The 27,142-nt window shown below is 40.0% G+C and overlaps 1 protein-coding gene across 2 annotated transcripts in view; it reads right to left on the reverse strand.

Annotated features, from left to right (window-relative positions):
• The window catches only part of LOC137293419 (ubiquitin carboxyl-terminal hydrolase 34-like), a 299,421-nt gene that overhangs the window by 242,461 nt on the left and 29,818 nt on the right, over window positions 1-27,142 (reverse strand). For both annotated transcript variants that reach the window (XM_067823947.1, XM_067823946.1), the window contains exons 13-52: window positions 25,557-25,639; window positions 24,365-25,201; window positions 23,542-23,678; window positions 22,780-22,988; window positions 22,469-22,593; window positions 22,089-22,216; window positions 21,188-21,277; window positions 20,077-20,166; window positions 18,591-18,673; window positions 17,700-17,854; window positions 17,405-17,521; window positions 16,747-16,932; window positions 15,925-16,128; window positions 14,799-15,047; window positions 13,779-13,967; window positions 13,221-13,349; window positions 12,728-12,865; window positions 12,108-12,197; window positions 11,640-11,726; window positions 10,088-10,261; window positions 9,689-9,765; window positions 9,463-9,506; window positions 8,819-8,943; window positions 8,241-8,399; window positions 7,524-7,625; window positions 6,812-6,988; window positions 6,172-6,519; window positions 5,447-5,515; window positions 4,949-5,095; window positions 4,767-4,823; window positions 4,475-4,552; window positions 4,239-4,333; window positions 3,499-3,668; window positions 2,759-2,930; window positions 2,262-2,340; window positions 1,651-1,704; window positions 1,270-1,392; window positions 935-999; window positions 400-529; window positions 211-276 (exon numbers count right to left, since the gene is read on the reverse strand). In XM_067823947.1, the coding sequence (XP_067680048.1) occupies window positions 211-276; window positions 400-529; window positions 935-999; window positions 1,270-1,392; window positions 1,651-1,704; window positions 2,262-2,340; window positions 2,759-2,930; window positions 3,499-3,668; window positions 4,239-4,333; window positions 4,475-4,552; window positions 4,767-4,823; window positions 4,949-5,095; window positions 5,447-5,515; window positions 6,172-6,519; window positions 6,812-6,988; window positions 7,524-7,625; window positions 8,241-8,399; window positions 8,819-8,943; window positions 9,463-9,506; window positions 9,689-9,765; window positions 10,088-10,261; window positions 11,640-11,726; window positions 12,108-12,197; window positions 12,728-12,865; window positions 13,221-13,349; window positions 13,779-13,967; window positions 14,799-15,047; window positions 15,925-16,128; window positions 16,747-16,932; window positions 17,405-17,521; window positions 17,700-17,854; window positions 18,591-18,673; window positions 20,077-20,166; window positions 21,188-21,277; window positions 22,089-22,216; window positions 22,469-22,593; window positions 22,780-22,988; window positions 23,542-23,678; window positions 24,365-25,201; window positions 25,557-25,639 (5,837 nt within the window). The remainder of the gene's footprint in view (window positions 1-210; window positions 277-399; window positions 530-934; window positions 1,000-1,269; window positions 1,393-1,650; window positions 1,705-2,261; window positions 2,341-2,758; window positions 2,931-3,498; window positions 3,669-4,238; window positions 4,334-4,474; window positions 4,553-4,766; window positions 4,824-4,948; window positions 5,096-5,446; window positions 5,516-6,171; window positions 6,520-6,811; window positions 6,989-7,523; window positions 7,626-8,240; window positions 8,400-8,818; window positions 8,944-9,462; window positions 9,507-9,688; window positions 9,766-10,087; window positions 10,262-11,639; window positions 11,727-12,107; window positions 12,198-12,727; window positions 12,866-13,220; window positions 13,350-13,778; window positions 13,968-14,798; window positions 15,048-15,924; window positions 16,129-16,746; window positions 16,933-17,404; window positions 17,522-17,699; window positions 17,855-18,590; window positions 18,674-20,076; window positions 20,167-21,187; window positions 21,278-22,088; window positions 22,217-22,468; window positions 22,594-22,779; window positions 22,989-23,541; window positions 23,679-24,364; window positions 25,202-25,556; window positions 25,640-27,142) is intronic.

The following is a 27,142-nucleotide window of genomic DNA, read 5'->3' on the forward strand; positions in this document are numbered from 1 at the left end:
TTGGATGATAAATACTATTCAGATAAAATAAGAGACCATTCCTGACTCAGATGCACAAAGAGGATATACAACTGAGGAAGTGTCTTCGATTCTGACATGCAGTCTAATGTCACCCTCTGTATAATGTGTCAAACTGTTTGACTGGCCAGCTGTATAACGTGTCAAACTGTTTGACTGGCCAGTTAGAATGTCAAGTGACAGAGGACTCACCTCACAAGCAGCTGGACAAGAGTTGAACTGTTTGGTGAGCAGCTCAATCCACTGTAACATTGTGGGCTGAAACAAAAGCAGTGAAATAAACCAATATGATCACAATAGAACATTTATTATTACAATGTCAATGTGATGAATCAGTGACTTAATCCCGGTCAATATCCTTATAATATGTTGCTGTCTCACCTTTTCTTTGGCATGTATGAGAGTTTCCAGGACAAACGATGTGGAGAGTTGAGCTGCCTTCAGGGGGACGATGCTGTTGTCATCCTTGGGCAGAGTGGTTGTGATGTACCCACAGATCTGCCACATGAACCTGAACACCGAGTAACAACATCTGTCACATCATATCTAAACTCAGGGAACACAGTCTCAATGTTTGCTACTTTAATAGATTTGTGTTATGTTTGTACAAAAACAATATGGTGTGATAAAATAATGTCGTACTCACTAATATTCAAGCAACATCACATCAAAAAGTAAACAATTAAGACATCTATTCCAATGATTCATATCCTCAAGTGCCTAATCAGACAAGACACATATCTGCATCTCAACCAGCCCAGTCAAGAAAATGAAGTGACGTATACTACAAGCAAATATCCAAGTTTGGGGTTAGGATAACATGCGGTTGCTAAGTCTGACCTCTTAATCTTTGAAACCACCTCAAACAACCACTGGGAACTATACATCTGTAGGAAGTGGCAGTAATAGCACTTACCCAAAGTAAGTGTGTTCAAAGAGATTCTTGTCCTGTAGGAACTGAGTATTGTCTTGCCAAATCCACTGAAATATTACCAGGAAGTCAAGAATGTTAATCTGGTTATTACAATCTTGGATTATTACACATGGTTCTTGAAACATTTCAGTTATAAAATAACTTTTTGAAAAGCATTTAGAAGCTGGATAAGCATGTATTCATAACTATGCAAGTAGTTAACATTTTAACAACTGACGTGAAGAAACCTCAGATTTGAATTTTATAACTTTGAACAACTTCTGAATATTAGAGAATGGTTTAAATACAAACAGTTATAAAGATTCAATGCTGCTTACATCACCGAGGTCCTTCGACAACTCAAAATTGAACTTCTTTCTGTCCTCTGTACTGTCCAGCACTTCCTCAGTCTTCTTGCCCTTGGGACATCTCTCATAGAACAGCATGTACGCACTGTTTGTCTGGGGGCAGATAGGGGACAAGTATAGGAACAGTGTGTTGTCATCCTGGAGTAGACACTTACTGAGACTCGAGTCTCTCGATTATTAACCTTTTCAACATTGTCACTGGGATCAGATGGATCAGTGGTAGTCAAACAGTCATTTAATTATTGATATGACAGGGAATTCTTGGTCAGGGCTGAAGACAACAAATACATAAGCATTATTGTTGAGTACAAATACACACAGTTGAAGGTTTGACTGGACATAACTTCTTACCTTTTCAAACGAGAAGTCCATGAATTTGTCAGTGACTGAATCATACGTCTTACTCTGTAACGACAAATCAAGAAGATTCATACACTATGAACATCTCACAAAAACACATTCTCAGGTTAGGTCAAGTAAAGTCACACTTCAACTTCAAGATTATTTCTCTGATATAGCCAAGTGTGTGTGGCAAGATGGACGACATGTAGCTTCTGACATTCCATGCTGAAATATAACATGGACACCTCACTCACATAGACTCTCAGTTAGTCAGTTTTTCCTACCTCTTACATGTAGAGAGCCAGCCAGGGTAACAACAAATTCCATCTCTTAACTTTTGATACAACGCAAACCACTGATCTATTCTCTAGGCTGACAATCTACAGACTACAACACAGCTACAGTTGATACACATCAAACTGTCCTCTCCTCATATGCTTCAAGCAGACAGATAAGTGTGTGGATATTAAATCCACATGATCAGTGTCACAGCCATCTGCAGCTAATACTCAGATGAAGTCAGATCAGATGATACAGACTTGACTGTTAAATGTTTGTTTATTACATTCTATGATTCCTGAAAAACACTGAAATAATGTAAAGTCTACATGATCACCTACCGTCATTTCTCCTCCAAAACACTCTCCAGCTATCTGACTTGGATCAAATGGCTTCACTTCAGCATCATTGAACAGATACCTATGAACACAAGAGGCAGGATTCCATTCCTTGCATATATCTCCTCAGCATAATGAGAACATTACACATCTTCACACCCAACAATATTTCAGTTTTACAGTCATTAACTTCAAACAATTCACATCACATGTAGTCAAAACTGCAATGCCCCTGTAGAAATCCAGGCTGGAATTAGTCATCACCAACTTAAGCTTGTCATAAGAAGCAACAATTAGATCAGGCAAACAGGCTTCCTGACTTGACTGATGAGAGGCATCATATCTAATTTAAAGAGATGGATACTAATGTCAAATATATCCAGACTCAAGAACTGACACAGTGCCATTATATGAACTGGAATGCTGTCAAACTGAGTTCTAAACAACAAAAAATCTAGCAATGCCCAACAACTGTAAAAGTTGCATCTGGGGAGACTGACCATTTGTCCTGGCCTGTTTCCGTCTTGTTGAGCCGGTCTCGGATGAAGCTGTAGTAATGACCGCCATCGGCTGTACCTGTGTGCACTGTCACCCCAATCAGCTCATACTCGGAGCTCTCATCCTCATCACTGGTGTCCATCCCCATCAGTGTCAGCTCATCCTCCTCGTCAACTATAGACCATAGATTTAAGGACAATGTTACCACCATCATCCAATCAAGATGTTATTATGGCACTGCTTGAACTATCAGATTCAGCTTGTGACCAGTTGAGAGCTAATATATCTAATATTCTACAATGTAATGTTCATGTGGAATTTTGTATTACACATCTTAATCATATCCAATAAGAATTTGTAAAAGTATAGAAAATATATTTCTGAGACTTGAACATCAGCATTTTCACAAACCATTTCTCTAAGCAACAGAGGGATACTGATGTAAAATTTCACTGAATGAAAAATACCAGGGACCAAATTCCCTTTCCAGATTCATTTCCTTTACATTTCTGGTAAGTATATTAACCAGCCAATGTGATTTTACGAGAGATCGTTCCAGTATTAACAGTATCACTTCATGTGAGACTGATAGTGTCGGGTTCACACCTCACTGTCTTCCAACATTTCCCAGCTGAGGACACAAAGAACCAGCTTCATACACTGCAGTCTTGTGGAGAATTAGTACTTAAACCAAAAGCATCTTAAATATGTCACTGATGCTTCTGTCCAAACAGGTACATACCTTTGAGTTTGTCAGGGCCAAGTAGGTTCACTTCCATGTATGGTTTGATGTCCAGTCGGAGGGGGAAGGAGAAGTGAGTGTTGACTTTCTCCTTCATCATTGTCACCATGTTGAACGTGTACCGCATGGTGTTGAAACACAGGATCTTTGGCAGCTTCCGGAAACATGCTCTGAAACAAGACACATCAACACACTCATCATCATACAGGGTCACTCAGCAACCCCTGGAACATTTCCTGTAATCATTGTTACATGTGGAAGTCTTGCACCAATTCTTTGTGTAGAATATTTCCTGGCTTTATCAAACAAATACTATTCACAGTTCAGTCAAATAGGGCGTGAAAGAGGCCCTCCAGCACTGTAAACACTAGTTCAACTCCATAAGAACATGCCATTGTCATAAAAGACAGTTTAAGTTCCCTGGTCATGGATGTTTAGGAAAGCCTACAAGCATCTTGACTCAAACTGCAAGCAAGGGACATAACTCAGGACCATGGACACTAGCACTCAGACATCACTGATTCTGAAGAGTGAGCATGGTTCTGCTTTTAGCAAAATTCCAGCAATATCACAGTGGAGGACACCAGAAATGGGTGTGACGCATTGTAACCACATGAAGAATTCAACCCATGTCTTTATAAGCAAATGCTTTAAACACTGAGCTACAACACTAATCAGTCTCTGATGACAGTCATATGTGACAGCTGAACAGATAGATCAAACAGACATTATGTCAGTACCTCTTCTCTGCCCTGACTTTCTTCTGGCACTTGGAGCAGGTGTACATGTTGTCTCCCTCTAGCATGTCCTTCACTGTCACCTCATCTAGCGACTCCTGCAACACAATGTAAACATCTGCCTTGAAATGTACTGCCATTGTTGAATCTTAAAATTGAATATATATTATCACATATAATACTTACAACTATAGTTTATATGTTACTCTAAGACACAGCGACAAAATAGGCTTACTCACATATAAGTCCTTCATGTCAGTCACCTGGCACCTCACAGTGTAGAACTCCTCAAATGTCCGACTTACATGTGGACAATCCTGCAAATCAAGCATAGTGGCTTATGCTGGGGTTAATTCAATAGATGCAAATTTATGTTGTAATGTTAACAGGGAGTAACTGAATTCGGTTTCAGTAATTTTCTTCATCACCCAAAACAGGCTTAAAACTGATGAGATCAAGTCAGATCTCCTCGAAACTGGATTACAATGTTTTGCTGACCAAAGTAACAGTTAAAAGAAGCAAAATACTCACCAGAGAGACTACATTGTTTGTGATGATTCCTCCAAACAGACTTTTAACAAGTGCTTTCTGAAATATCAAAAAGGGTCTATCAATCTACATCTACAATAACATGTTCCAACTGTCAAAACCTACACTAACTTGTACAAAATAAGTACAGTAAGATAAAACAAAATAACAAGATAGTATCTCACCATTTCTGGCCCCATCTCCTCCAACTTAGTGATGAGATCAGTAAAGAACTCGGTCATATCCTTCTGTTCCCCTGTGTTCAATGGCTGCTTGTCCATGGTATACGCCTTGCAAAAGCTCTTCGGGTTGTACGCCTTCCTCTCACTCTCCTAAACAACAGAACGGCAATTGAGAGTCAAGTAACATCAACAAGTAACATCAACATCAGGGGTTGATAGTGTGAGTAAGCATCCACTATTGCTGCTTGGATATTTCAGTCATATTTCATGACTTTTCATTACAACTTCTGTCACTAAAGCAAATCTCATATACAACATGACATTTTACATGAATCAACCCAAAATGAGTCTGATTGTCATGAGATAAGAAAGGCAATGTTATTTACTGCTGGTTGTATTACGGAACATCACTTCAGGTGGAGATGTGGTCTTGAAAATGCCTCATACTTCAATTCTCTACAAGACATGATCAGTGAATGCAGGGAAAAGTAACTAACTTACCTGCAAATAAGCAAACATTTTCTGTAGTTCCACAAGGGTTCCTTCATGCCTTGTATAGTCTGTCCTCTGCTGAAAGACACAACAATATACATACATACACAGACAACTTGATCATAGGATGATCAATGATCAATGATCAATGCCACAGGGACACCATGACACACAATCTGACACGGTATCCACCACTAAGATCTAACCCTCATCTTAGATGGCTCTCCTCATTCTTACCTATGGCATACTGATATAGCTGGGTGTGGAATCCAACCTTACTTTGAACGAGCTAGCATGGCTACATGTACATATCCACTGTAGATCACACTTATGGTAGGGACAATAGCTGACTGGGTGACTGACTTTGGTTTTACACCGCTTTTGGCAATATTCCAGCAACATCATGGAGTTGAACACCAGAAATGGGCTTCAAACATTGTACCCAAGTCGGGATTCTGACCAGGGTCATCAGCATGACATGCCAACGCTTTAACCACTAGGCTACCCAACCGCCCCGCAGGGACATTAGCACCCTGAGTGGAGATGAGTATTCACATTAAATTCTACTAAAATATGTCTAAGTATTGTTAGTATGACAGGGTTAATCAGGGTTAATATGAACAAGAATTTGGACTTCAGCATCAGAAAGTCTTAGGTTTCAATCCCAACCTAGGATTCGAACATTTGCGGCCACTACAGACACCCCAATGAGAGAAATCATTAACACCACCAACCTTTGCCTGCAGTACAGACTGTCGAGCCTGTGGTATCATGTACAAGTGTTGCATGCATGTCGCCATGTAGCATGTGGCTCCGAGGTTAGTCAAGCCAACATAACCGCACTTGGATCGCCCATCTTCATGAGGCCAGTAGTCCCAGGGGTAGGGTGTGTGGGAATCTTTTGTATGTTGTGCCAGCATCTTGGAGTGGAGGGCGGTGTAGTTGTCTACACTGCCTTTTACCATCTCCACCAGCAGGTCATAAGCTGCGGACCTGGAAGCCTGACTCTTACACCTAGGCAGGTAGCGTTTGGTTGGCGAGGGCAGGGCAAACAAGCTGTCAAATATCTCATCCAGCAGAGACTGAAACCAGATATCCTGTAAAATCACCGAGATGCATCATAACCTGGAACATTTTCTCACCCAAACAGTCAACAGGAACATAAAACAAAATTTGGCAAGTTTTCTTCATATCTTTGGCATTGGACACACCTGTACAGCAATTCTAGCACAACATTGTGGGATACTTGATTCTGATTGGCTGAGAGCTGACAGATTTCAAATCATATTCACCAGTTTTAAATCAACGATGCAGGACCACAAAATTTAAAACAAAGCAGCTTTTTGCAGCAAAGCATTTTTAGCATGCTCTTACCTTGCCCTCTGATGAAGTCTTGAATGGTGGGTTGTGCTTGAGCACAGCAGTAAGTAGATTGAGCAGACCAATCAAGCCATCATCTTCTTCATATCCAACCCGCGTCTCCAAGTATGGCCGCTCCATGATATGCTGGTAGGCCTCTTTTGCCAACGAGTTGAGATCCACACAGTTTTCCTGAATGGTATATTTTCTCATTTACATGTTTTGAGAGGGTACAATTCTGAATGAAACATCAATAACTGCATCTACATATTGCAATAAAAGGAGTGCAACACAAATTTGGTTACTGCCACTAGGTTTCTAACTAAAGCTACACCTAGTGCATGTAGGTTAACAGCTGTTCACTCAAGCACTGCATGCTTAGTTTGACCTGTAACAAGCTGAGGCATCCTGCATATTATTATAACCCAATAAACCCCAGCAATGGAGAGTAACAATACAAAAAATCTTAAATCATGACATATATACATATGTTACAAAATATGACAAAATATATCCAAGGTGATGTTTTCTAGTACTCATCATTGTCTCATTTCCTGTAAAATATCTCAAGAATCAGTGAAAATGCAAGGGCTGAAAGTCCATTAAATCTGCACTTGTTCTTGATCATGTCCAAATTCTTCAGGCCTGATAATGCCAAGCAGTCCCTGACCCAGCAGTCCCCGACACAGAGTGTGTTCAAAGACATTACACAAAAACCATGACTTACTGAACTGGCTTCCTCCTTGGAAATGCTGTCCACAAATCTGCACACCAGCCAGAAGTAATCCCGACACCCTGGACCAAATGGTTCCTTTTCCTTACTGTCAAACTGTTACAGAAGAACATCCAACATCAACTACAGTCCCATGCAACAGACACTGAATCATGCAATAACTGACGTCATCAATAGAAACATCTTCAACAACATCTAAAGTCTCCTATCAAAAGTCTTCCAGCTATATGGCAAAGGTCTGTAAACAACCAAGTCTGGGTCTGACAAACCTGGGATCAACAGCATGTGCATTGATGTGCTTGGTCATTCACATAATAATAATGTATTCAAAGGGTAATAAAGCAAGTCTTATCCAAGCTAGTTGTTACAGTCTTACAATCATGGTTTTCCGCTATTCGCTTAACCCTTCTTCAGAAAAACACTGACTTAAAAATGACAAGGAAGAGATTCACTCCTGATTCTGTACATGGAAATATGATTCAATCTATCAGCAGCTAGTTTTTGATTCAATCCACTAGTCTAGTTCAGTAAAATATTTGCTTCGTCAAGAAAGCTTAGGTTATATTTTTCAACATAATCTACAGAAAAGGAGCAAAGAGCTAATTTGCAAAAGTAGACTAAAATGTAAAGGACACAATGTCTAACCTTAAACAAACGTTTAAGGGTATATATCAATCTGAAATGAGGGAACAAGTGATTTAAAGACCATACCTCAGTGTTCTTCTGTGGCTTAAACTCCAGTGCCACCTGTAGGAAGCTGAGGAGACTGGAGAGGATGGGGAGCAGGAAACTGTAGCCTGGCTTGTTGTCCACTGTCTTCCCCAGTCGCAGGCGGTACAGGCCCATACACGCCTCCTTACGTACGTATGGCTGAAACACAAGCAAAGTCAGTTACTTACCTTGTTTTCTATCATATTCATTTGAAGATGAGGTTGAGCAAAAAGTGTTTACTTACATCAATGTTCAAGCAGTATTACAATTTCATGTAAATTATTCATTCCGAAGTAGTTAAACCAGCAATGTCTCCAACCATCACATGTGGTCAACCCGGTCATCAAATAATTTAGTCACCTCTGCTTCAGTTCTGACCATGAACTGTCACATTGTTTCCATGAAGAAACATACTATTTCAATCACAGATCAAAAATATTTGAAAACATGAATTAATAGGCTTGAAAAACAAAACAAAATTCAGTCCAATAGCATGAGTAACACAAAACTTGAGGCTGACATTACAGTCAGTCAGGAAAACGACACATTAAGTCAAAGACCTTAAAGACAGTTCCTACCTCTGGAGCTTCCAGCGTGAGACGTTTCAGCCAAGCGTTGAAATTGGTGGCGGTACACAGCAGTCCAGGCACCTCATCACAGGAGTAGGCCAGGGAGATAAGGAAGGAGAGAGCGCAGTGGACCACTGGGAAAGATTGACACAGTTTAGTTTTACACCACTTTGAGCAAAATTGCAGCAATATCATGGCAGGGACACTAGAAATGGGCTTCACACATTGTATCCATAAGGAGACTCAAACCTGAGCCTTTGGATAGCTAGTGAAAGCTTTATCCATTAGGCTGCATCCCCCATATTTGAGGACAGAACCATAAAAAGTGCACCTATGGTACAGCATACACATTATACCACTGATTGAGTATAAAAGTTATACTGCTGGCAGAATATAAAAGCTTTACCTCCAGCAGAGTATATAGTCAAACAACCGGTGGATTATACAATGTTCACACTGATGGAGCAAACATTTCATACCACTGAACCTACATAAACAACAAAACTGACACAGACACAGAGAAGAGCACATCCATTTTGAATGTGAATCTCTCTCAATCTCTTTTTGGGTGAGAGAAGAGAGAGAGAGCACACACGTCTGCTTTTATAAATGTAAACTCCAACATGTACTGATCAGTATATACCAACACTCACCTTCAGCCCTGCCCCAGGATCCAATGTAAAGCTGATTTGTATCCCTGAAAAATAATGTAAAATGAATATCAGACTAACACTGAAAACAAGTAAAGGCAAATATCAAGGTGAGAAAAAAGGAGTTCAGCAATGATGAAGGTACACATATTCTGTGACTCTTGGATGCTTGTACTAAAACACAATTACTAATCTTAATTAATTCGGTTGTAACTTTATGAGAACTTACTCAGGCAATGCAGCATCATAGAGGATCTGCATGAGAATCTTCAATACAGTCTCTGTGTTCAGCATGTTGATGGTGGACTGTAGGAGAAAAACAGATCATAAACATCCATGCCTTCTCAATATGTAATACCCATATTATCACTTGTATATGTATGACAATATTCTAACATCAAGCAGAGTGTGTGCTGTTGTGTATCAGTATAAAGTATCCTCACATTCTGCCCCAGTAACTTTGGCTATTTTCACCAAAGCACGACAAATTACATCTAGTTTTCTTCTTTGCGTTCATACTGCTTTGGAAACAATAGCTCAACATTACAGTTTCAAAGGACTTATATTAATCATATATCATGTGATTGGGCCCTTTAAGAATCTCTGTCATGAGTCCACTCATACTCACCTGATTGAGTCTGGGAATGAAGATCTTCTCATGTGCTGACTTAGACTTCTTGACCTTCTTGCGGGGACTCTCATACGTCTCAGACTGTTCTTCTGACCCAGTCTCAAGGTCTGCACGATTCACAGCAAACTGACTGACCAGTCGAAGCAGGTACGCCAGGCATTCCTGATTCCACTAGAAAACAAAATATACTTCGGTTAATGTTGACAACTGTATATCACCTGAACTACCTGAGGACATACTTCATACCTGGTATCTGCATAATGTAGTGAGTGAGTGAGTGAGTTTAGTTTTACGCCGCATTAGCAATGTTCCAGTTATATAGCAGTCGTCTGTAAATAATTGAGTCTGGACCAGACAATCCAGTGACCAACAACATGAGCATCGATCTGCGCAATTAGGAACCGATGAAATGTGTCAACCAAGTCAGCGAGTCTGACCACCCGATCCCGATAGTCGTATCTTACGACAAACATAGTCGTCTCTACCTAATGTAGGGTACAACTGTGCATGAGACATCAGGTTAACAATAGCTTGAATATTGGTTGAAGAGTCAGGGTGATGTTAAAAGATAAGGCAAAGATCACCCAAATCGACTGGTGTCTACCTAATGCCCCAATGTAGGCCATCACCAAATTTGAAGACATTGGAAACAACAGTTAATGAGATATCTTGTTAACAAGAGTTTGAAAAGTGGTCAAAGAGCCACTGTGACCTAAATAAGGTCAAGGTCACCCAAATCGACTGGTGTCTGCATAATCCCCCAATGTAGACTGTCATCAAACGTGAACACATTAGGTACAACAGTTCAAGAGATATCACAATAACAAGAGACATGGTGACCTTGAAAATAAGGTCAAAGTTATCTAAATAGTCTTGTGTCTGTGTAATCCATCAATGTGGGCTGTCACCAAATTTGAAGACATTGGGTACAACAATACATAAGATATCACATTAATAAAGAGCTTGAAGAGTGGTGAAAGTCACCCAAATCAACTGGTGTCTGTGTAATCCCCAATGTAGACTGTCACCAAATTTGAACTCATTGGGTACAACATTACATGACAAATTGTTGTGGCGGGGGCTAAGACAAACACAAAAGCTTCAGGAACTTACACTATCAATTCACACAAGCATAATGCAAGGGTCAATGGGTTAGCATAAGGGTTAATATGTTAGCTCATCATGTCAAAGACTTGGGTTCAATTCCCCACATGGGTATCATGTATTTAGCCCCTTTCTGTTGTTCCTGGTCACTATATTGCTGGAATATTGCTAAAAGCTGTGTAAATCCAAACTCACTCACACAAACATGATCAATCATAATGTCAGAAAAAGGTTGACCGAGTTAATTTACTTCATTTTACATTTAAACAAATTACGATAAAGCTCGCATCTGAATACAACTGATAAACCAAAGGTCAAGAAACCTCTGAACACACATCAAAATTCTGCTGGGGAATATTAGTAAGTGATGTGTCTTTAATGACATTTCACTTGAGTTTTTCATGAACTGATCACAAGCTCCCATTGATGTAACAGTGTGTGGTACCTGACTCCAGTTGTCTCCCTCCTTGGACTGAAGACTTCCTGAGATGAAGATGTTGAACAAGTGGCTCAGACCTCCCTTGGCAATAAACTGAAACAGAAAGCACAACGTTCAAAACAAACTCTAGATGCCTTTGATAATGCCTTTCTTAATGGTGCATCAGCAAATGGCAGCTAGTCATGACTGTGGAACCTAGTTTTTGTCTCATGTCATCCAAATCCCAGAATCTTCATTTGTTAAAACATGATACAAAATCTTGTCAAGATCAGGGACAGTATGTAGAGTCATTTAAGACGGTTGAAAATGAAAATCCAGGCAATTTGAAGCAACCTGGGACACTTTAATCAAAGACTAGCTTTTAGGGTAGTGAATCTAAACACTCATCAACAAGACAAGTATTAAATATACATTCCAAGACAATGGGGATAAGTTTCAAACTGATTTAACATATACCAGTTAAAGACAACATACCTGTGAGCTCCAGAGATTCTCTGCTGTATCATGACTGCCTGATTCTGTTTCACCACTTGTTAAATATGCATCTCCACCACCTGACCGCATCTGCAACCAGGCAATGTGTGCTAAACAATTCACATGTACATTGTATACATCATACATTCTTGATCACCCCATGCAAGGCACAATAAGATTCGAAGTACATGCTAGCACCTATTCACATGGCGAAACTAGTGGCATGATTTTTGTTTAACACTGTTCTTGACTACAGGCTATTTGTAATGATAATGCCTTTAAATCCCCTGAGACCATGAAGTTACTATTAAAGTAATAGACTGCAAGCAGAAACACATCAAATATCAAAGAACTGAGACACTTCTCTATTTAAATCTGCATAAATGTAGACACTAAGAGCGATTGTTCTGGTATGTAATAATCAGGGATTGCCTGATGTGAAAGTGATTTCAGCAGAAAATCAGGTGGGGCTATGGGTGCTACAGGCCCCGAACATGGTCCAGGATCGATTGATTTGCATTTAAATCCACAGATTTGCAGACAATTGCCATCCCTGAATAATATACTCATGCCTTGCACAAACCATACATGGTTATCTGAGAGGTATTAACAAGTGTTACCATTGACTTGCGCCTCAACTTCTGGCTGTGAGACAGGACCTCAACTATCTGTAGTGAGTAGTACAACTTGTGGGGGCTAGATGGGGGTAGCAGGTCGTTCCACGCCACCGTCAACTGATCGTCCCCACTCTCACCAGACTGAATAAAAATCAACCGACCAAATGAAAATATGTACAGCATAAAGGCTTATCAACAGAGAGGCACTAACATTCTCATCATAATTAAAGACCAAAATATGTTTTCATGCAATATTTCTCAAATATATTCACATTTTGATAGCCTAGAAATAAAAACACATTTCACTACACAACTGGGCAGACATTAAAGTTAAACAGTAACATTGCTGACAGTAGTTTAGGGGATGTTATGAATAACAGGAAATAGAGGTATGTTTTGACGCACAGGCATTTTGAAATGATGCTACTGCGGTTTCTTCATTTCCTGTGTACTCTACATCCTCATATGAACTTGACCCAAAACACGTATTACTCACCCTCTCCATGATGAGACTCTTGAACCCATTCAAATGATTCGGACTGGTTGGGAGGATCATAAGTAGCTCCCACACATTCCGAGACAGACGACGTGACTCTGCCAAGAGACCAGCCCTTTCAAGGGGATCCTGGGACACAGTGACAAGCAAATGAATAAAACAACTTGACTTTTAATGAAAAGTTTATGAGATGACAGTTTACACATTTCATTAGAATGCAGTATTTTTACAGGGTGAAAGGTTTCTTTGGACTCCAAGTCTGAACAACTGTTCAGCAAAGAAAAAATTATCAAGGAAAAACATCATCACACATAACACACAACAAAGAATACATCTCTCTGTGATTCACAAATACTGTATTCACACTGACATATACTTATTTGCAATTGGGCTTAACTTAAGGCCTACCAAGCTTCAAGCTTCAAAGTCAGATACCACAACAAATGTATTCACAAACTATAGTCAGGCCATATCACTGCCTAGTATTGGTGCTTGTACTACATGACTGTCAATTAGACATACAGGATCAATGACAAGAAATACAATTGGCTAACTGACCATGTCGGACAACTCCACATCAAGGTCGCCAAGTCTCTGTAGGAGCATGAAGAGGTTGTCAAAGTGAGGCTCCTGCAGCAGAAGCATCATGGGAAGTCTGTCCCGGAGCGGTGACGGAAGGCTGGAGGAAGGTAGGGATCCGTCCATCTTCCGTGGCTGCCGACTCGCACCCACAGACACAAACACAAGCTGTGGATGTGACACCAAGCATTCGATATAACATGGCAAATAGAATACAGAAACAGACACTGTAAAGGAAGTTATCCACAATAACGGTGCAGTATTGCAACACTCAAAATTCCCAAACAGTGTGTGACAAGCAAACGCTTTAACCACTCAGTTACCCCACCACCCAAACCTTTACACATTGTGCACTAGACAAAAAATAAGGGTTAACACTCCTTGGTGAGTCCCTATCATACCATGAATGAACTTTTATTTCTTTCCATTTTAAGCAATATCATAACTGTAACACAAAAATGGTATCAAAGTCCACATTATGTCAAGGAAAGGCGTGTTCCAGTATTTCCATTTTAAAAGTTCAGTGCATAGTTTTTTGTGTTCAGCATTCTGTAGTCAGTCTATCAATTACACTAAACTTAGCATAATTATGGTAACAGTGATAGCTGTATGAAGTCGAACACCACAATTTGGATGCCCAAGCATTCAATATGGGCTGTGTTCTCTCTAACATTTGTAGTGAGCAAGTTTAGTTTTACGCCGCACTCAGCCAATATATGGCAGCGGTCTGTAAATAATAAAGTCTGGACCAGACAATCCAGTTACCAACAACATGAGCATTGATCTGCGCAATTGGGAACTCATGACATGTGTCAACCAAGTTAGCGAGCATGACCACCCAATCCCGTTAGTCGCCTCTTACGACAAGCATAGTCGCCTTTTACGGCAAGCATGGGTTGCTGAAGGCCTATTCTACCCAGGACCTTCATGGGTCCTTTAACATTTGTAAAAGTGCTTATATAAAGCATAATTCAACAACAAACCAATGTGCTCCCATACCTGCATATTCTTGAACTGCATCTCCCCGAGTGTCTTCTCATCCATGTCGACAGTCAGTTCCTGCCCCTGTGTGATCATCCTGATTGGTCCATCCCCAAGCATGGCACCAAGGATCGGAGACAGCACACCATGAGCGCCCTCTGCCTGCTGCCGCTGTAGCTGTTGCTGTTTCTGTAACGCCTCCCACCATCGTGCCACCTCGGCCCGTAACTCAGCAACAAGGTCTGTGGTCATCATCTCTAGCTGGTTCTGTGAATAGATACACACATCAATGTATTTCTGTATCAGATCTACATGTTAATTAAAGACAATGTACAGTCCCTCCTTCAGTCTCTTAAATATCTTTTCAATTTTATACAAAGGAACAGCACTCTCACTTTGAACCTCTGCCACAGGCCAGGAAGATGTGACGATTCATCGTACTGTCTATTCAATAAACCACACATATTTCTTAACTCTTAAAACTTGGATGAGTCTACGCATCAAATTAAACATCTTTGATAGAATGGTTCGGTTCAGCTGAGGAAAATCCTAAAACCTGCAGCACTATTTCAATTTGAGTATCAATCCTTTGTTTACAAGGGTTGTACAACCACATGCGGTCACTGAAGCTTGTCATAGGCAAGTCTCTGCATATTTACGAATATGCATGTTTGCTTACAAACAAGAGAAAAGTCGGTCATGTGATATGCAAATTAGCCTGTGGCAGTGATGTTGTGCTACGTCAACCCTATGCATGTGTGAATGGAATAGATTACTTTCCAAGGACAAATCTGGGATTACCTTACATTCAGAGATCATTCATCAGAAGAAACTTATTTACTAAGCCATTTGGTGCCTTAATATCTACTGGTTGACATCTTATAAATCACTATTATCCTTATATGCGTATCACCAATGAAAACTTTCAGAGTAGTAAAGACTTTACAAGTTCAGTATTAATTTGCTTCAAGCCATAACCAACAATATTCAAGCTAAGCCACAGAGGTATGTAACTGTAAAACAACGACATCAGTCATGACAGTCAGTGAACCAGATTAGTAGTCACCTCATACAACAAGTACGTGATGCTGAAGCACAATTCTATCAGATCTTCGAGGGCTTCCTTTAGGTAACATATCCTTACCTTCTCGGTCATGCCAGCTGGCTGCAGTAGCACACATATGGAGGTGCAGTGCTTCTCCATCCGGTGCTGCTGATGGCTAGTAATGCCCTTGCCATCAATCTGCCAGTTGCGCAGGTGGTAGGCATAGCGACGCCTGAAAGCTTCCAAGTGGTTCTTCAGAAGAGTCAGGCCCTGTTGGATGATCTGGAAACTCCCACAAGTGTCCTGCACGAGTGAAAGTAGCATGAGTAAAGGTGAAACAATAGTGAGACAAGTGTGACGCAAAGGTGAAATGAGAGAGATGAGAGTGAGACAAAGTGAAACGTGTGAGAGAAGAATAAGACAAGAATGAGGTAATGGTGAGATAGAGGACAAGTGCGAGACAAACTGACACAAGAATGAGGGAACTTGAGACAAGCGTGAAACAAATTGAAGGACGCCTCTCAAAAGGATGAGGCAAAGTGAGATGGGCGAGTTGGATTTTACAGCTCTCTGAATAGTTTCATATCATTTATATCACATGGCCAGGGGAAGAAAGCTGAAACATTTACTCCTTGGGTGGAATCCATGAGCTAACAATCAAATTCAGGCACCTAATTTATAATCATAATACAGTCAGACACCCATCAGTGTAAGCAACAGTGAAAAGTGAATACAGACAGCTTGACTGGATCATACACACTGATGTCTAGTTGAGCTGGAACCAGGTAGCAACGAGGCACTGGTTGTTATCTCACTTTCACCTTATCCCAGATTTAACAACAGCCATAGTGCCAGAGTTGATTTATGAAATGAAACCTCATCAATCACAGGACTACTGTACACAGGACGTGTTTGACTGACCTTCTTGACGTTCTCCAGCGCCGCCACCAGGTTCTTCATACAGCGGTGTACAAATTCCTCTTCCTTCTCCAACATGCTGTTGCCGAAACTGATGTAGTAGTTGTTGAGGTACTGGATGGCCGTCATGCTAACCTCCTTGTTGGTGGCACGCAGGGCAATGCTCCAAAGTTGGTCCATGCCACACACCTGCCAACACAGAATGAATATAACTCATTGGCTTTTATCACTCACTCATTTAATCTACTGTAACAGCACCTTTTCTGCTTTGGTATATTGATTCCCTTCCATCTCACCTGTTTATTGTATATACATGTTTAAATTCACTCTGGCTTCATGTGTATTACTAGTATATATATCATAGATATCGGTTAGTTAGCATTCACCTGACAAATGATCAAGGCAAAGCACAGAAACATTTTGCATACAATATAGAAGCTGACATCCATTATATTTTTGTCTTACATATATATTATGTAGCTGTTTCCTTGGAGCCAGACTGGCTGAACAAGAAATTTATTTGGCATTTACATTTCCATACTCATAAAATACACTTGGTCATTGTAACCATTTCCTGACTGGTGGATCATAGAATGGTTCAGACTTGCGATACATGGCTGCTGTCAGTGATCTCACATCATTGTCAATATGTCTCAAATACCTGATCTTCAGACAGCGGATTGTTGAGAGACTGATTGGCAACACGAGCCAGCTGTGACAGACTCTGGAATAGGTTCAAGCCGATCGCACTCATCGTTTCTGGTCTCAGCTTGGGCATCTAGCAAAAAAACAAATAGAGGAATGACAGTTTATGCAATATACAACCGTTAGAACTCTTTGCAACATATGTATCGAGTATTCACCAAATCTACAAACAGTAAAAATCAAACTTATCTGGATTACCTCACTTAAACAAAAGGATTAGTTTCAATGAATAACTGAAAAATTGACCCTACCTTTTCCAGAAAGATGTGTTTAAATGTTTCGAGTCCTAATGCATGATGGTCCTTGCTCTTGGCTTGCGTGAGGAACCACTTGAGGCAGTCATCTGTACACTCAGGATCAGCGGCCAAACACTCCCACAGCTCATCAACCTGTGTCTGGTTCAACCCTAAAAAAACAAAAGCATTCAGATGTGAATAAACCACCTCCAGCAAAGCCATTGGTCAATCTTAAAGTATTACAGTATTACAAGCACAAAGCGATCACTAACAAAACCTCTACCGACAGGGTCACTGGGCAACCCTTAGGTATGACAAGCACACAGCTATCACTAACAAAACTTCTACCAGTATAGCCAGTGTTCAACCATAAAGAAACAAGCATGTAAACATCACTAATAAATAAAAACCTACCAGTAGGCAATGTGCCAATTATATGGGGGTGGTCTGTTAACAAATGAATCTGGACAAGACAATCCAGTGATCAACAGCATGAGCATCAATCTACACAACTGGGATAAAATGACATGTCAGTGAGCCAAACCACCTGATTCTGTGAGTCGCCTCTTACGAAGCCCAATTCTAACCAAAATATTAACTGGATTAGCACATCTTTGGGAATTCTGGAAAAGAATATGGTTCCCCCAAACCAATACTTGTCATAAGGTGTGACTACATGGATCAGGTTGATTGCATGCCTTTGGTGTTCTCAAAAGATCCCTCCTTTGGGTGCTCATTATTTCAATCACTACATCAATCACAGCATTATCTGGTCTGGCCATAAATATTTAGACAGCAGTCTAACAGCTGGATCACTGTGCAGTGTTTAACAATCTATCAACCAATGAGATAAGCTGGCTAGAAGTTGAACACTGTTTACATAATCAATAATGAGTGAAAACTCACTGAAACTGTCAGGAGAACCCATGGAGGAGAAAACACAGGTGAGGAAGTCTAGCCTCACCCCCGTCTCATCCTTGTGGCTGTATCTGGAGGAAAGGAAAGAGGTATTTTCATAATAAAAGCAGAGAGCTCCTTCCCTAAAGGTCCTTCAGGTATTTAACATTTAACAATGCTTTATGAACATGTCTGCACCAATCTACCTGCAACAAAGGGCTTGGTTATATAGTGGTTTTTCAGTTTTCATTCCTATCATAAAAGTACAGTCCGATAACATTGTGCTGAAGTTAAATACTGAAGTAAAATACTTTTGAAGTAAATACTTTATCTTATTTCAGGTTTGTCACAAACAGAAAACTGGTACCTCAGTCATGATTACCCAGAGACTATGCATCCAAAAGTTTGACACATCACAATTTCGACACAGAATGTGGTCGTTATCCAGTTGAAATTTATGCCCCTATTAGTCTTTTGTCATTTGGGATCAGGATCTTTTGCCAACCCCCATACAGATACACAAGGAAATGTTATGAAATGTCATAAAGACTAGATGATAATGGAGACGTGAATTTGGTATCAAAGGTGAGAATGTTATTATTTAGATATGGCTTCAGCTACATGTGGATAGCACAAAATGTTAGTAATGTGAAATGCTTTCTTGACAATTTTAAACAGCGCTCAAAAGATATCTATTACCAAGAGTGGCATCAACACGTGGTTCTTTCCGAATCATTGACACTCCATGCAAGAATTGATTATTCTCTTGAAAATTATCTAAAAGCATTGGCTCAAAAGACTTAGAGAGATGTTTGACAAAGATTCCTTGTAATGTACATGATTTCAACGTTAATTCTTATAGACACTCCAAAACTTATGAAACTGCGTTTTGTACTGCTTGTGTGACGGAGCTAGAAGATGAATTCACACTGGTGTGTCCTCTCTACATTGAATATCGTGCTAGATATTTACCTGAATATTGTCATACACACCCTCATGTCCAAATGTTTCTTGAATTGATGAAAACAAGCGATAACAATAGACTTTTAAGACCATGTCTCTTTTTTAAAAAAGTGTTTGTACTCAGATCGAAACAAAAAAAAGCTGTGAAGATATAATCATATTAATTGTACTAAGATCCACATTTACAGTGTGGCGCATATGTATGTTTCTACCTCACTGTTCGCACATGTTCTACTGTTGGCCTCATGGTCATCTATATGTAATAAAGCATCTGAATCTGAATCTGAATCTGAATCTGAATCTGAATCTGAATCTGAATCTGAATCTGAATCTGAATCTGTTTGTCTGCAAATGGGCTTTCTATTTTGCATATGTTTCTAATGTGAATAATACATAGGTTATACAAAGTTCTATATTTTATATATGGGCCATCACAAAATACTTCACATCGCTTACAAAGTGCACCTGACCTACTCATGAAGACAACAAGTAAACTGGAAACACATGCATGTCTGATCATAAGACAACTCACAGGGAGTTCGTCCTGTTCCTCTTGTTTTCAGTGTAATACACAAGATCCCGGAAGTAATGCTTCATCATGCCCAGATTGTTCTCTGACCACCTGTAAAATCAAAATGGTCTTATTACATATGTTTAATTTACCGTATGTTGATAGGTTTCAAATATTGTCCCCCATTCCGTTGTTTGTCAGCTTTGTTGTCTAAAGCTGCACTCAACAATAGTCTAGCTATATGGTGGCGCTCTGTGAATAACAGAGTCTGGACTAGGCTGTCTAGTGATCAACATCATGACCACCAGGGGCGGTGGGGTAGCCTAATGGTTAAAGCATTCGCTCGTCACGCCGAAGACCCGGGTTCGATTCCCCACGTGGGTACAATGTGTGAAGCCCATTTTCTGGTGTCCCCCGCCGTGATATTGCTGGAATATTGCTACAAAGCGGCGTAAAACTAAACTCACTCATGACCATCAGTCTTCGCTTTTGGGATACGATGACATGTCTCAACCTTGTCAGCAAGCCTCACAACCCAATTTTCTTGGTTGCATCTTAAGACATACATGGGTTGCTGAAGACCAATTCTAACCCAGGTCTGCATGGGTTGCCTCCAAGCTACAAAACAGTCTGTAAGGTTAAGATCTGAGATATCTTTGATATTTTTCAAAGATTTCAAGTGAAATCAGGTTTAATATCGCAATCAAGATTACAATGTTTCGAAGATGTACATGTGTTTGTGTGCATGTTTGTGTGCATGTGTGCGTGCATGTATGCAAGTATTATGTTAGTCTGGACATTCTTGTTTTATGGTGTCAGTCCACTCGGACACCATGCCATAGTTTCACAGAAACACCTCACTCTACACAAAATACAACTCAGGGCCCCATTTCACCAAGCTAACATAGTGCTACAACTGTCATAAATCTATGTTACAGTGTAACAGGTACAACACTCATAGTCCTACAATAGCTTTTGTTTTATCTCTGCCAAACCGAGTGCTAGCCAAGGTATCATCAAGCAAAAGTCTTCACTCCTTTTGGTATGACTGATCCAATCAGTCAGCTGTGTAGACATTTGTAGGATGTTGACTAACAGATGAAATGTGTTGCTATGCCGACCACATACTCACATGGTGACAGCATGAGTGTCTGCCCCGCTGCGGTACTGCTGGAAGGAGTTGAAGATCTTCGGCAGGAGTCGCAGGGACACCACAACTGACCTGACACAACAGGATGACAGTTCAAACATTTCATAAGAGGATTGTTTACTTACATAAAACAGATCAATGACACTTGGAGAATCCTCCAAACATAGTTCATCACAAGCATCATGGGGAAACAGTCTGATTTTAATCCATTTATTTTACGAATGCAAGTGTGTCAGTAGCTTACAGTCATCTACAATATTCAATACCTATGTAAATATGCAAACAACACAGTCTTGGCTGGACAGCACAGTAATTAAAAAAGTAAGTATCATATATTACCATAGATAAGCCAATCTGGTACATAAGCCCATCCACTAACTTTATCCTTAAAATCAGTATCAAAATGGTATGTTTCGTACATAAGCTGACCCCTCGTGATGGCGTCCTAACCATATTACACCATGCTAGGATACATTTCTTTTGGTTAAATAATTGTTTAAGGTATAGATTTTACTGATCACTCCATCAGAATTAATCCCATTATATTATTTTGTATGTTTTAACCAAATCACCTTCTGGCTGCCATAGAAAAACTGTCCTCCATAAAAAAAATTCTCAGGAGTGTTTTTTATATATATATATATCCTATATTTATGTGTTTTTTATATATATATAATGGAATAACAACGTTCTGTCATATCATGGTATATATATATATTCTGTCATATCATGGTATATATATATATATATATATATATATACACCATGATATGACAGAACGTTGTGATACTCAACATGGCAAGCACGAATGAGACAAGTGAGGTATATGGTACGGAATGAATACAAGAGGCATTAGGACAAAACATGTCAAAATGTGACATACTTGTGTGATGCCAGGTTATCTATGCAGGCTTCTATAAATTTAGTCTTGATCCTCTTGTCAGTGGAGAAACACACAAGGTTGTGGAGGGCCTTCTCTGCCCCCAACAGCAGGCCATCTGGCAACAGGTGCTGCAGGAAATAAAATATGTCTCTTAACACACAACAAGGATAAAACATGTATTGTAACACACAGTGAGGACAAAACATATTATAACACGCCACAGGGATTTCCACGTAATATGCTATCTTGATTGTCTTGAACATCAAATTTACACTTTAAAGGATAAAGTGTGTGATCTGCAACAAATGATGCTGATTGATATGTGCATGAACTTGTTATGCAGATATATCTGAGAATCTGCTTTAACTTGTGAGACTTACTGCCACATCTTCCTGTACAATGTCCCACAGCAATGTGGTACCCTTCTTGCATACATCGTCAATGGTGAACTCGGGACAGCTCTGCAGCCCAGCATCTCGTTGGGTCGGTCGGTGGTGGATCACAGCTGGAATGAAATTTACACGGAGTAACAGCAGTCATCAAGTTTACAGCTTTATCATGGTGATGTTTCTAAAGTACCAGGATAACATGCAGCACAGAGGCAGGCGGTACAGCTAAAGGATTCGCATGGAGGAAGGTGATATACATAAAGGACTTACATGGAGGAAGGTGGTACAGGTAAAGGACTCACATGGAGGAAGGTGGTACATGGATGCCATGTTGGTAAGGTGCTGCATCTGACTAGCATTGAAGTGGGCGTGGGCATTGATCTGGGCCAGCTCCTCCTCACTAAGACCCTCCTCCCCATCAAAATCAGCCATGTTCTTGTCGGACTTGGCACTCATGTGGGAACTATGACAACTGCCGTCATCCGGACTCAGGATGTCCTCAGTGAACTCCCTGGAAGAAAGCAATAATTTGATACAAATAATGATACAGGTGTCTTTTGACAGAACAAAATCCAGACATTCAGAGTATTTCCTTATCAAGGTATTCAGTCTGTTGTACATTCCCATTTACTACACACTGACACAACTGATTTCCATAGTCTTAGTAAGAATGTGCATATTTTAAAACTGACAATTCTTTCGATACTAAGTACCGCCATAAATGTCTACCAATAATTAGTCAGTGAAGTAAACATTTGTATTAAGACTTACAATACTGAATCATAATCTCTTCAAACGTCATCTTAAGTGGAAAGTGTTTTCTGATTGGCTGATGTTGACTTCCTCTTCATCACTTTATAAGGTGATGAAAGGTCATCCTTATGTGATGCTGCTAGGATTAAAACTGATCAATGTTTGGAAGTAATTAGTAGTACAATCTGATATTAATGAGAGTAACCCATAATGGAATGTCCTCAGACCAAGGATGGGAAGTATCAGTATCTAAGATCGGATTTAAATGACACTAAATCTGTGCATAACTGTAGCCAAACAGATGAGCTTACCCCTGTAATGCCCTCTGTCTCTGTGCAGCTCTCATCTTCTGTATGATGGAGGTACAGTCAAACACTTCTGTGTCCTGCCCCTTCCCAGATATCGCAGGCTGCAGATGTGCATCAGCTGCACCAGACGACACCCCTTCCTGAAAAACCAGTAACCACAGTGGAGACAAATATCTTGGTCTATGCATTGTACAGACTTTTATGAAATTTTCACCCTTTTATATGGTAACAGAACTGCAGATTAAGAACAAAGATATCAAACTATGTGTGAAATGTCAAAGCATATTTGTGAGTGAGTGAACTTAATTTTACGCCGCACTCAGCAATATTCCTGCCATATAGCAGAAGTCTGTAAATACTTGTGTCTGGACCAGACAAGCCAATGATCAACAGCATGAGCACTGATCTACCCACTTGGTATACAATGACATGTGTTTACTAAGTCAACAAACCTGATAATCAATCCCATTATTCGCCTCTTAAAGTTTTAGAACAAGCATGGGTTACTGAAGATCAATTCTAACCCATACCTTCACGGGTCACATGAAAATAATTCAGAGATAAATTGCATGTGACTAATTCTGATCCAATAATAAATGTAACAATACTTTTCTTCATCAAGTAATCTACATGTAAACCCATTCAGTTATTCATCAATCAGTTATAATTCAATATTTTCAGTAAGGAAAAAGCTTCCAAACATTTCATAAAAATGCAGCCAAAAAGGAATAAACATAAAAATTCAGCAGTGGCAGGTTAAATAATCTGATTCGTCTATCACTGAGTGTTAAAACAGCAACCAATTCCAGTCATTCAGTGTGGTTACCTGTGCTGCAGTTTCTGCCAATTTGACCTTGTCTGGTCCATCTCCTCTGGTCTTGTGCTCCTTCCCAGCATCTTCTTGAGAGTCATGCATGACATCTTGCATGACCTCGCTGACCTTCTGGATGTTGACATGGTCGTGGTGACACAGCTTCCCCTGTCGCCGCAACATCATATGTGCCGCCTGCTGCAACAACTGGTGTTGACGCTGTTCAACAAGCTGTTTCTTCTGTTTTTGAATTTCCTGTTGAGCCTGAAACAGTTTCATCTTACGGAGTACTTTGGTCTCCTCCTCAATATCATCGAAGTCCGAGCTATCCTCACTCTCACGAGGACAAAGCTGTTTCAAACGCACAAGCTTTGCCTGCTTCAACAACTCTTCATCAGAGTTTAAGTAGTCAGACTCCTCTTCATCATGACTATGACCACAACATTCATCAACTTCGGAACTCTCGCCTTCTGATTCTTCCACCTTCTCCATCTTTCTGCCCAGTTTCTTCATCCCCTTAATGCCTTTGACTTTCCGATGCCCAATGAATCCCTTCCCACCTTCCTTTACTTCTCCAGTATCATCACTAGACTCTGTACACTCCACATCACTTTCACTCGCCTCCCCAGGGTGACGAGCCAACTTTTTCTGTCTAATCTTCATTTTCCGAAGCTGCTCAGTTTGAGTCTCTCCCTCAATTCCGCTTTCCTCGCTCTCATTGCTGAAGTCCGACCCTACCCCAAGACTGCTCTCGGACTCATCTACAACCTTGTGGTGATGGTGGTGCTGACAACAGTGGTCTCTGACAGCACCCCTCAGACCCTCCTCAGCACCCAGATGTCCTCGCTTAACCTGAGATGCAACAGTGATTCACATTGTACTTTGTTGAAGCAACTTTCAAGAAATCACTAAAGCTTTAAACATAAACTTTCTCTTTCCATCGTTTCAAATTGATAATATATCACTGAGTTCAGTTCCAGGGTTGGTGATCATGCTTAATTTCCACATCCTAACATTTCATCGCCATCAACTTCTTGTGTTTAAAGGACAACTGAGTACAAAGCATACCCATTATTGGATACAAGATTCAAAACAGGTTCCAAGCTGATGAAAGTAGTTCAACTCCCTTTTTGCCCTGTATTTGTTTAATTAAAATAGAAAACACAGCCAATAAACAGAAATAATGAAACTGTTGGCATCTACTGACTCTGTGGAGGTGCTCGCCCTCTTCTGACTCCTGGATACTCTCGCTGCTGCTGATGTTGTGTTTGCTTGGCTTCCCCAGACCAGCTGTAACACAAAGCAGCACTCAACACAACATTTTCACTTTACGAACAAAAGTCGAACTGTCAACACCTGTCATTCTTCAGACACCTGTCAACCAGAGTAACCAGGCGGCAGGACTGTGAGGAAGTATATCGCATACCAACAAACTGCAATGATATAGTTCACACTTTACTACGGTCGTATTTGGATTGTTTGTTGAATGCACACTGCTTGTAAAGAAGTATATCGCATAACAAACTGCGATGATATAGTTCACACCTTACTACGGTCATATTTGGATTGTTTGTTGGATGCACACTGTTTGTAAAGAAGCATATCACATAACAAGCTGTGATGATATAGTTCACACTTTACTACGGTCATATCTGGATTGTTTGTTGGATGCACACTGTTTGTAAAAAAGTATATCACATAACAAACTGCAATGATATTGGTCACACCTTACTACGGTCATATTTGGATTGTTTGTTGGATGCACACTGTTTGTAAAGAAGCATATCACATAACAAGCTGCGATGATATAGTTCACACTTTACTACGGTCATATCTGGATTGTTTGTTGGATGCACACTGTTTGTAAAAAAGTATATCACATAACAAACTGCGATGATATTGGTCACACCTTACTACGGTCATATTTGGATTGTTTGTTGGATGCACACTGTTTGTAAAGAAGCATATCACATAACAAGCTGCGATGATATAGTTCACACTTTACTACGGTCATATCTGGATTGTTTGTTGGATGCACACTGTTTGTAAAAGAGTAGATCACATAACAAACTGCGATGATATTGGTCACACTTTATTACGGTCATATTTGGATTGTTTGTTGGATGCACACTGTTTGTAAAGAAGTATATCACATAACAAACTGCGATGATATAAGTCACACTTTACTACGATCATATTTGGATTGTTTGTTGGATGCACACTGTTTGTAAAGAAGTATATCGCATACCAACAAACTGCGATGATATAGTTCACGCTTTTCTACGGTCATATTTGGATTGTTTGTTGGATGCACACTGTTTGTAAAGAAGCACATTGCATAACAACAAACTGCGATGATATAGTTCACGCTTTACTACGGTAATATTTTGATTGTTTGTTGCATGCACTTGTTTGTTTGCAAAGAAGCTAATACTGTAAACAGCCAAATTTTCACGACCATTTAATTTTCGCGAACATCGCATCAGACTTCATGACGCGAGAATAAAAACACACGATAATATAGATGTATCATATAATCTATTCAGGTAAGTCAACAACGCAAAAACAATACAGATGTCATTGCTCAATCATGTGTCACCGCTGGGCTAATCTGGATTAACACGACTGAATCATGTTCTATTTTCATTGCTCTAACACCTAATTAAAAAGGATTAATTCTGATATCAATTACATTAATTTGTTGTTAGATCACTTTGCAAATCTGTGTATTTTAAAACAGCTCAATTGTCCCACACCTGCGTGTCATGTAAAAACATTCAGAGGCGTCCCTGT

Source organism: Haliotis asinina, chromosome 8 (assembly GCF_037392515.1).
Source record: "Haliotis asinina isolate JCU_RB_2024 chromosome 8, JCU_Hal_asi_v2, whole genome shotgun sequence".
Lineage (NCBI taxonomy): Eukaryota > Metazoa > Mollusca > Gastropoda > Lepetellida > Haliotidae > Haliotis > Haliotis asinina.